The sequence below is a fragment of the Sorex fumeus genome, unplaced genomic scaffold, assembly GCF_029834395.1.
Source record: "Sorex fumeus unplaced genomic scaffold, SorFum_2.1 ptg000044l, whole genome shotgun sequence".
NCBI classification, from domain to species: domain Eukaryota; kingdom Metazoa; phylum Chordata; class Mammalia; order Eulipotyphla; family Soricidae; genus Sorex; species Sorex fumeus.
The window spans coordinates 50,192,203-50,202,337 of NW_026606101.1; the positions used below are offsets into that span (position 1 = coordinate 50,192,203).

The following is a 10,135-nucleotide window of genomic DNA, read 5'->3' on the forward strand; positions in this document are numbered from 1 at the left end:
GATGCTGGGAATCAAACCCGGGTTGGCCAGGTGCAAGGCAAACAAACACCCTACCCGCTGTGCTATTGCTCCAGCCCATTGGTGTTTTTCTTTGTTTGCCCCACCCAACCCCCCCGCCCTGGTTTTGGGTCCACACCTGGTAGTGCTCAGGGGTTACTCCTGGCTCTGCACTCTAGGATTACTCCTGGTGGGGCTCAGGGCACTATGGGATTTTGGGGATTGAACCCAGGTCGGTCACGTGCAAGTCAACAGCCCTGCCTGCTTGGCTTTTGTGTTTTTCTTTTTTTTGGGTCACACCCGGCGATGCACAGGGGTTACTCCTGGCTCTGCACTCAAGAATTACTCCTGGTGGTGCTCAGGGACCATATATATATATATTGGGGATCGAACCTGGGTCGGCCGCATGCAAGACACATGCCCTACCCGCTTTACTATCGCTTCAGCCCGTCATTAACTTCTTTTTTTTTTCTTTTTGGGTTCCATCCAGCGATGCACAGGGGTTCCTCCTGGCTCATGCACTCAGGAATTACCCCTGGCGGTGCTCGGGGGACCATATGGGATGCTGGGAATCGGACCCGGGCCGGCCGTGTGCAAGGCAAACTCCCTACCTGCTGTGCTATCGCTCCAGCCCTCCCTCATTGGCATTTTTTTTTTTTTTTTGCTTTTTTGGTTACACCTGGAGATGTACAGGGGTTCCTCCTGGCTCATGCACTCAGGAATTTCCCCTGATGGTGCTTGGGGGACCATATGGGATGCTGGGAATCGAACCCGGGCCCTCCGCGTGCAAGGCAAACTCCCTACCTGCTGTGCTATTGCACCAGCCCTCCCTCATTGGCTTTTGAAGCTGAGAGTCCCCGTGGGTGGTGTTGATCCCTCTGGCCTTGCTAAAGCTTGGAGTTGTGGGAGTCATTCCCTCCTGTGGTCAGCAGAGAGTTAGGCTGACCTCAGGATTGGCTTCAGGAGCCTTGGTTAGGTGCTCGCTGGGAGCCCGGGATGGCCCGTAACCTCGTGTCTTCCTTCTGGCCGGTAGCATTTCTGGGGACCACCAACTGGCCGCGGCTCTGGGACAGAGACGGCTGCTCCAGCTAAAGGTCAGTTGTGTTATACCTACCCGTCAGCACGTCTAGCAGCCAGGGCCTCAGCTTCCTGCGCTGCAGAGAGCTGGCTGCGCCTCTTGGTGCTCCCACCTCCTCAAAGCCATGAGGCAAGAGTGTTCTCCTTCTGTGACTAGGCACGGGTTCCAAGTGGGGAGGGGACTGGCTCAGCATCCGGAGCCAAAATAGGAATAGAACTGGGAGCTGAGCCGGGAGCAGTGCTGGGCTTTTGGTTCTCCGCATCGACGCAGCCAGCATGCCTATGATTTCTGTGCTGGGCAAAATGTTTCTGTGGCAGCGCGAAGGGCCCGGAGGACGATGGACTTGTCAGACAAGTCGTCGAGGTGAGACCAGGCACGGTGGATGCTGTCTGGGAGGTGTTGGGAAGCTGAGGGGGAAGGATGTTTAGGGGGTCAAGAGGAAAATTACCCGGTTGGCTCTCGGGCACCGGACTGGAACTGGGCAGGGGACCCAAAATCAGCCTTAGGAGTTGGGATGCGGGTGGTGGTGGTAGAAGCAGGAGAAATCATGGGTTTGTGGGAAAAGAAAGGAGAAGTGTGGGCTGGGAGTAGAGACCCCGGAGAAAGCAGACAGCGATTCTGCCTGAGGGTGCTGAGGGCATAGTACTGTCTGTGCCCGCCCAGCGGAAAGGGGAGACAGCCCCGTGGGAGACCAGAACTGCACCCACTTTGATGTTTCATCCCCAGAGTTTTGTTGAGCAAATGTGTCCAGAGGGGAAACGGTGGCCACCGCTGGGGAGGCCACCAGTGACCCCCCAGGAGCCGGAAGGTCAGGGCAGGAGTCTGGAGGGACTTTGCCAGGCGTGGAGCACCAGGTGGTCGCTATTAGCCTGGGCGGAGGGGCCGGTGACAGGGGCCGTTGTCGAGTCGGGAGGCGCAGCTGAAACCACCTTTCCCCCCACCCCTCAGTGGCCGCGGACCCCGCGTGGGCTGTGGAGTGGATCGAACTTCCTCGGGGCATTTCCCTCTCCTCCTTGGGATCCGCTCGGACCCTGCGAGGCTGGAGCAGCTCCTCCCGCCCTTCCTCCGTGGACAGCCAAGACTTGCCAGAGGTGCGGGACTCCGGGTGTCGGCAGGGGGCCGGTGTGTGTGTGGTGGGGGGGAAGCAGAGGCAGGGAGAGGGGGTCGGCCGCCCCTACCCCCGCGCCTGTTCCTGCGGGAGCGGAGGCGCTATCCGGACGCGGGCCCGCACAGGGCCGCCCCCGCGCCGGTCTGCTCCGCTCGGCGCCGCGCCAGCGGGCGGGCGGGCTCGCGCCTCGGGCGCTGACGTCAGCGCATCCCGGGCCGTATCCCGGGAGACCCTGTTGCATGGTGATGGGTTGCCAGGGAGACATACACCTTTTTCTCTGGGTCTGGGCCGCAGCTGCGCGGAGCGCGCCCGCACGGATGGCGGTGGGGGGGAGCCTGGAAACACCCAGCAGGGGCTCCTCCCCCCAGGCCCGGCCCGGAAGCTTCCCGCGCCACCCTGGGGGCCCCGTTAGCCAGGTACGGGGGGGTGGGGGGGGACCGCGGGTGGGCTGGCTGGCGGAGGGTGAGGACGGGAAGGATGCAGGCGAGCGATGCCATGGAGCATCCGCGCGGCGCCGGGCGGACGGGGCCGGCGGGTGCATCCTCCCGCTTCATTCATTCCCGCAGAGAAGCGCAGCCCGGCCACCCCAGCAGGGGGGCGTGGAGAGGCCCCCAGGCGAGGCCCACTCAGGCCTGCCTGGAAGCGAACCCTTGGAGGGCCCCCTGAGTCAGGCCTGAAGCGGCCGGGCGCGTTTGGTTGGGCTGAGATGGCCTGCTTAGCCCAAGGGGAATCCGGGTGCCTTTGCTGACCGGGAGGAGGAGAGGGGCTTGATTGGCAGTGGGGGCTGGCGGGGCGGGGGGCGTCCAGGCCCGCGGGAGAGGAGGCAGAGCTTTGCTGTTCCCAACTCATTGGAGAGCCAAGGAGCCCCCGGCCAGATTTCCACCCGGGGATGTTGCGAGCAGCCGCTGCACTCCAGGAAAATTATTTGTTTACATTCCGACCTTCACCTCCCTTGGGCCGCCAATGTGTTTGGGGAGATTAGTGGGGATTCGGCGCTGTACTCCACATTGGGGAGCAGTGGTGACCAAAAAAAAAAGAAAGAAAATTCTCCAAGAGCTAAAAGCCTGGTAAGAGAGAAGGAAACAGGACAGAGGCCTTCCCCACACATGGGGTCCAGAGGGGGCCGGCAGCAGCTGACATGAGGGCAGCAGGGGATAGGATGGATGCCTGGGAGGGGGGCCAGAGAGCCTCCTTGGAGGGACCAATCTCTCAGCCCAGACCCCCAAGATGACAGAGAGCCTCGGGGGAGAGAAAAGGGCCCAGGGCCTTGAGGAAGGACAGGGCAGTGGACACAGAAAGAAAGCGGATGGGAGGCCTTTGGGGGTGGGGTTATTAGGTCTTTTTGTTTATTTGGCGGTTTGGGCCACACCTGGTACTGCCTAGGGGCCCTACTCCTGGCTCAGTGTTTGGGGGTCACTCCCAGTGGGGCTCAGGGTGGCCACAGGCCTCCTGCTATGGACCCTCCGCCCCTTAGCGCTCCATTCAGCCTGGTCTCCATGGCTCTGGGCGAGCCAAGCGCTTCAGGGGAGCGGGTGGTGGTGTTGGAGTTTGGAGTCAGGCTACCTGGGAGAAGTCCGGGAGATGCAGAGGGAGGAGGGAGGGCGGGAAGAGGTGGTGGTCTGGGCTGTCACCCTGGCTCTTGATGCCACTAGAGGGTGGTTATGAGCCCCCAGAGGAGAGTGGCCACAGAGGCCAAACCCTCCCTCGCCCTGCCTTATCCCCTCCTCATCCTTCCTCCTCTCCTCTCCTCTCCTCTCCTCTCCTCTCCTCTCCTCTCCCCTCCCCTCCCCTCCCCTTCCCTCCCCTCCCCTCCCCTCCCCTCTCAGCCTGGTGCTTGGTCCTTTGCCCTCTCACCAGTCCCTTTCCCTCGGGGTGGGGAGGTGGTAGGTCAGCATAGCCCATTTCGGGGCTCCTTCCCCTGGTCTGGATAAGGGGACCCACCCTGGCCACACACACAAATCCCCGCCCCCCATCCCCGCTGTTTCATCACTGGCTGGGTGCGGTGGTCTGGGGCACTGCTTGAAGCCCTGATGCCGTCGCCTAGGTGAATGTTGGAGACAGAGTCGCGATGCTGCCCAAGTCACGGAGGGCCTTGACTATCCAGGAGATCGCTGCGCTGGCCAGATCCTCCCTGCACGGTACGCGCTGCCCTGCGCACGGCCCCTGGCGGTCGGGGCCAGGCCCTTGTCTTTTTCTTTCCTTTTGCGGCTCTTGATGGCAGTTGTTCCAGGGCTCTGCTGGCCGCCGGGTGGGGGTTAGTTGTCTCCTGGACCGCGCGCTTCCGGGAATGATGGAATCCAGCCTTCAAGCATGCAGATCCTGGGCTCGGCACTGAGCCGCCAGCCCCCCCCCCCCCCCCCCCCCCCCCGCCCCGCATTTCCCTTTTCTTGCTTTTCTCAGATGGCCCCCGTTGGTCTCCTCCTGGGAGCCGCGGGTGGGCGCCTGTGGCTCCCTCCTGCCACCTTCCCTTGCTCTCAGATGCCCCCTGGCCCGCCGTGTTCTCACCTGGCTTCCTCCCTCGCCCCTCCCCCAGGTATTTCCCAGGTGGTGAAGGACCACGTGACCAAGCCCACCGCCATGGCGCAGGGCCGAGTGGCGCATCTTATTGAGTGGAAGGGCTGGAGCAAGCCCAGCGACTCCCCCGGCTGCCCTGGAGTCGGCGTTTTCCTCCTACTCGGACCTGAGCGAGGGGGAGCAGGAGGCCCGCTTTGCGGCAGGTGGGTGGGTGGGGGTTTAGCGTGATGCCCCTCAATTTGGGCCTAAAGCAGTGGGGCTGGGGGTGCTGTCTCCCTCCTGGCTGACGCATCCCGTGCCCTCTCTTGACAGGGGTAGCTGAGCAATTTGCCATCGCAGAAGCCAAGCTCCGGGCCTGGTCTTCGGTGGATGGTGAGGACTCCACCGACGAGTCCTACGATGAAGATTACGCTGGAACTGACTCAGGTGAGGGGCCTTCCGGTGAGGGCCCAGCCTCTGGCAGGGGAACTCCAGGCCAGCCATGGGGGCCAGCGCATAGCTCAGCAGGAGGATGAGTTTTTGGAATTAGATCTCCGGCACTCTAGCAAACACAAGTGGACTCGGGGCTGGAGCGATAGTACAGCCTTGCACGTGGCCGGCCCAGGTTCCATCCCAGTCATCCCATAGAGTCCCCCGAGCACTGCCAGGAGTAATCCCTGAGCATCACTGGGTGTGGCAAAACCAAATGGACCAGAGAGTGAGTCCAGGGGTTAAGGTACTTGTCTTACAGTCAACTCACCCCGTTCCATCCCCAGCACTGCCTATGGTCCTCTGAGCACCTCTGGGGTTCACTCCTGAGTGCAGCGCTAGGAGTAGCCCACGAGCACTCCTGGGTGTGACCTCCAAATACAGAACAAAGCAGAATGTCCTCAGCCTTTGGAAAGACAGGTGAGGGACCAGTCTTGCCTGAGGTGGGTGTAAGGGTTCAGAGAGCTCCTACATCAGGGCACTTGCCTTGCACACAGCCAACTCAGGCTCTATCCTCATCATCCCATATGGTCCTCTGAGCCCTGCCTGGAGCCATCGCTGAATGCAGAGCCAGGAGTCAGCCTTGAGCACTCCCTGTTATGGCCCACAAACAAACAAAATTTTTTTTTTTTTTTTGCTTTTTGGGTCACACCCGGCAATGCACAGGGGTTACTCTCCTGGCTCTACACTCAGGAATTACTCCTGGCGGTGCTCAGGGGACCATACGGGATGCTGGGAATTGAACCTGCGTAGACCACGTGCAAGGCAAACACCCTACCCGCTGTGCTATCGCTCCAGCTCCCCAAAAATATATTTTAAAGGAAAAGAAGTTGGAGAGATAGTACAACAGGAAGGGTGCTTGCCTTGCATGCGGCCAACTTGGGCTCCATCCCAGACATCCTGTATAGCCCCCGGAGCACCACCAGGAGTATTTCCTGAGCTTCGCCGATGTGGCCCCAAAACAAAAAGAAAAAGAAAAAAGAAAAGGAAGAAGCCCCTAAATGGGTAATATGCCCCTGAGGGGCAACTGGAATGATGGGGGGATAAGGTGGTCGTAGCCCTAAGTGCCCTCGCAGGGTCCTTTGTTGGTTGGCTCAGAGAAGGTCGATTTTAGCAGGAGGAGAGGCCAAGGGTTGGAGCGTAGCCTTTGCATGCAGAAGCCTGGGTTGACTCTGATCAGTGAGCCAGGAGGAGCCCTCAGGTACTGAAGGTGCTGAGTGATTTTCTTTCTCTTTTTCGGAAAAGGAGGTAGGAGAGGGGGCTGGAGAGATAGCACAGCGGGTAGGGCGTTTGCCTTGCTTGCGGCCAACCCGGGTTCGATTCCCAGCATCCCATATGGTCCCCTGAGCACCGCCAGGAGTAACTCCTGAGTGCAGAGCCAGGAGTAACCCCTGAGCATTGCCGAGTGTGACCCATAAAGCAAAAAAACAAAAACAAAAACAAAAAAACAACAAAAAAAAAGGAGGTAGGAGAATAAGTTTAGGAACCTGTGCTTTAAGATAAACAAAAAAAACTCAACACCCCCCCCCCCCCCCAAAAAAAAAACACCAAAAAACCTCCAGAAAAGGTCCAACAGCCACTCCTGCCTCCGGTGCACTCCGGTGGGGCCGGCCTGGCCTTACCCTGCAGGATAAGCGCCCCACTCCGTGCAGCTGTGTACGCAGCGCGCGCGCGCCCGTGGCCCCCAGGTGCGCGGGCTCCCACCACGCAGCTTTGCGGCGCAGCCAAGACCCTCCTGTGGGCCGCCTGGGCCGAGCGCGCAGCTGTGCTCGGCGCCTTTCATCTCCCTTCCCCGACCCCAGGCCTGACTTTCTCTGCAGGTTCCGGGCTCCGCCCCCGCAGGCTTTCATCCTTTCCGCCCCCCCACATATGACGACGGCTCTCCAGGGCCCTCCCACCCCTGCCCGCCCTTCCAGCCAGTTAACAAGTTCTCCAAGGTGGGCGATGCTTTCTCACACGTGGGAGACGCCAGCTGTGGTCTCGAGGGGCCAGATTATTGGGGGTGCCAGCGCTCCGGATCGCAATGTTCCTGTCTGATTGCGTTCCAGGCCCGTACTGACCCCTGGGCTCGTAGTAACAGCTAACATTTCTCGGAAGGCCGCCGCTAGTGGAACTCCGTGCCAGGGAGGGAGAGGCGCCCCTTGCTAGGACAGGCGACTGGAGGTGGTGGAGAGGGCGAGAGAGAGGGCTAAGGGCACTCCCGCTCCTTCCCTTGGGCAGCAGAGAACTGGGCCACGAGTTGGACCACCTCCGCATTTGCTTCCTTTTGGGAGGGAGGGAGGGGCACACCCGCCTGGGCTCCGGGCTTACTCCTGGCTCTGTGCTCGGGAATCACTCCTGATAGGGCTCTGGGGACCACTTGGGATTCCAGGGATTGAACCAGGTCAGCCGCGCAGAAGGCAAGCGTCCTGCCTGCTGTACTATGTCTCTGGCCCAGCTGCCTTTTTTTTTTTTGTGTGTGTGTGTGTGGGGGGGGGGTCATACCCGATGATGCACAGGGGTTCCTCCTGGCTCATGCACTCAGGAATCACTCCTGGCGGTGCTCGGGGGACCCTATTGGATGCTGGGAATCGAACCAGGGTCTGCCGCGTGCAAGGCAAATGCCCTCCCCGCTGTGCTATTACTCCAGCCCCTTGTTTTCGCCTTTTTTATTCCACACCTGGCAGAGCTGAGGGTTTACTCCTGCTTCTGTGCGCGGTGATCACTCCTGGTGGTGCTCAAGGGACTGTGGGGGGTTCCGGGGATCGAAGCCGGGTCAGCCCTTCCTGCAGTCCGGTCCCTCCGGTCCTAGCTTGTCTTCTTTTGTGACGGGGAGGGGGAACTCCGCGTGGTGCTCAGGGGGCCTCGTGGCCTCGTGCATGCATGCGCGGCTGCCCTGGGCGTGACTTGCCCACCTCCTCACCCTTGAGGGACCCTTTCCAGGCCACCAGCTTCAACTCCCAGTGCGGCACCCGCGAGGAAACAAACGGAGCACAGAGGCTGCTCCTCTCCGCTGGGCCGAGGGACCCGGCTTCTGGCCGGCCAGCAGAGATGGCGCTAAAGGACCTCCCCTCTCCCCCACAGAGCTGGCGGGGCAGCTGCCGCTGGGTGCCCACCTCCAGGACCTCTTCAGTGGCCACCGGTTCTCCCGGCCTCTGCGCCAGGGCTCGGTGGAGCCCGAGAGCGACTGCTCGCAGACCGTGTCCCCGGACACCCTGTGCTCGAGTCTCTGCAGCCTGGAGGACGGGTTGCTGGGCTCCCCGGCCCGGCTGGCCTCTCAGCTGCTGGGCCAAGAGCTGCTCCTCGCCCAGCTGCCCCCAAGCCGGGAAAGTGCCTTCCGCAACCTGGGTCCCCTGGAGGCCCAGGACTCCCTCTACGGTTCCCCGCCCATGGAGTCCTGCCTGTCCCCTGCAGAGGAGGAGGAGGAGGCAGCGGCGGCGGCCGCCCCCTGCGAGGACTGCGGGCCACTGCGCCCTGCGTGGGAACGGCAGCGGCAAACCTCCGATGTGGCTTCTTCCGGGGTGGTGTCCTTGAATGAGGATGAGGCGGAGCCGGACCAACAGTGACCCTCGCCCCGCCCGCCCGGTGACGGGACGGCCTCAGCCCCTGCTGGGGGCAGAGCCTCCGTGGCCAGGGTGGCCGACACGGGCGACGGGGCCGCCAGCAGAGGTCCCAAGCCTGGAGGCTCCCGGGAGCACTCACTCTTCTGTTGTGTGTCTTTGCATGATCGTGTCGCGGGAGGAGGCCGGGGGCCGGGCTGGGGGCGCATGTCCTGCCCCCAACTCCAGGGCTTTGCTGGAGCTCGCCCGGGGGCCCCGGAGCAGAGATGGCGCCAGCTGTGGCAGACGGCAGTGATGTTCATGTTCCTAAATCAAGAATCGTCACAGACACGGTTTCTTCCTCGGACGATGTGAATCCCGGAAGGGCGGCGGTGATGGCCTGGGGCTGTGTGTGTGGGAGGGGCAGGGGGTGTTTGGGGAGAGGGAACCCGACCCCCCTGTGCCCACCCCACGCCCCTCTCCTCTGCTGCTCTCACCTCCCATCTGTCCGTGTGCAGTGATTGATCTCACCCCTCACCCCAGCCCCCTGCCCAGCCAGGCTTGTGCTGTGCGTCCCCTCACCATCATCTCTAAATCTTTTCTTTTTCCGAAAGAAAGAGGGGGTTTGGGTCTGTTCTTCCAGTCGCATCTTCCCTGGCAGGCATCGGCATGACAGAAATCTGTGCCCTGCACCCTTTCCCTGGCCCCGCTGGAGGGAGGGGAGGGGGGCGGGGGTGTGTGTGGGGGGCTGGGTCCTTCCCCAGTCCCCTGGTCCTGTATCTCCAGGGTGGACCCAGAAATTGCTGCAGAGCTGGGGCTTGGGTGTGCTGCTCGAGACGGCCACTAGGGGGCCCTCCTGGGCTGCTGCTGTCCCACTCGGGGCAGGAATGGTGCCAATGAGTGAGTCCAGAGGGAGGAACTCTCTGGGGAGGAAAGAGGTTAGTGCCTTTCTCGGCTGAACAAAAAGGCCAAAGCTACCGTCCTGGGGCGGGGCAGGGGGAGGGGGGAGCCTCCGCCCCAGGCAGGGTGTTGGTGATGAATCAGTGGAGGCCTCCGCAGATTCAAAGTTTTTCTGGAACCCCCGGGACCCCGGAGTTGTAGGGCTGGGGGTGGCCCCGAGGGTAGCTGCAGGATTCGGAGCCCTGTAGACTTTGGCAGGTAAGAACAAGAGCTGATGGGCACAGACATTCTATATATAAGTGGCTCATTAGGTGTTTATTTTGTTCTATTTAAGAATTTGTTTTATTAAATTAATATAAAAATCTTTGTAAATCTCTATATACATCTGCTCATTGGAGGTTCCAGTATAAACCCATCCTAGTTCTCTCCCCGCCCCCCTCAAAGTGGAGGGCAGGGGGGTGGTCCGGTCACCCCACCCCTCCCAGCTAGGACACTTGATTTCCTGCCGCTGGGGTGCTGCGGTGGGTTCCAGGCAGAGTGAACTGGGAGGAG

General features: G+C 61.4%; 1 protein-coding gene across 1 annotated transcript; it reads left to right on the forward strand.

The window, feature by feature from the left end:
- The first annotated feature begins 1,196 nt into the window (after positions 1–1,196).
- FAM131A (family with sequence similarity 131 member A) lies at positions 1,197–9,961 on the forward strand. The gene is given in 7 exon segments (XM_056121398.1): positions 1,197–1,438; positions 2,024–2,166; positions 4,228–4,321; positions 4,717–4,823; positions 4,825–4,900; positions 5,010–5,123; positions 8,229–9,961. Coding segments are annotated over 7 exon segments (1,104 nt in total). The 5' UTR covers positions 1,197–1,350; the 3' UTR covers positions 8,711–9,961.
- The last annotated feature ends 174 nt before the right edge of the window (positions 9,962–10,135 follow it).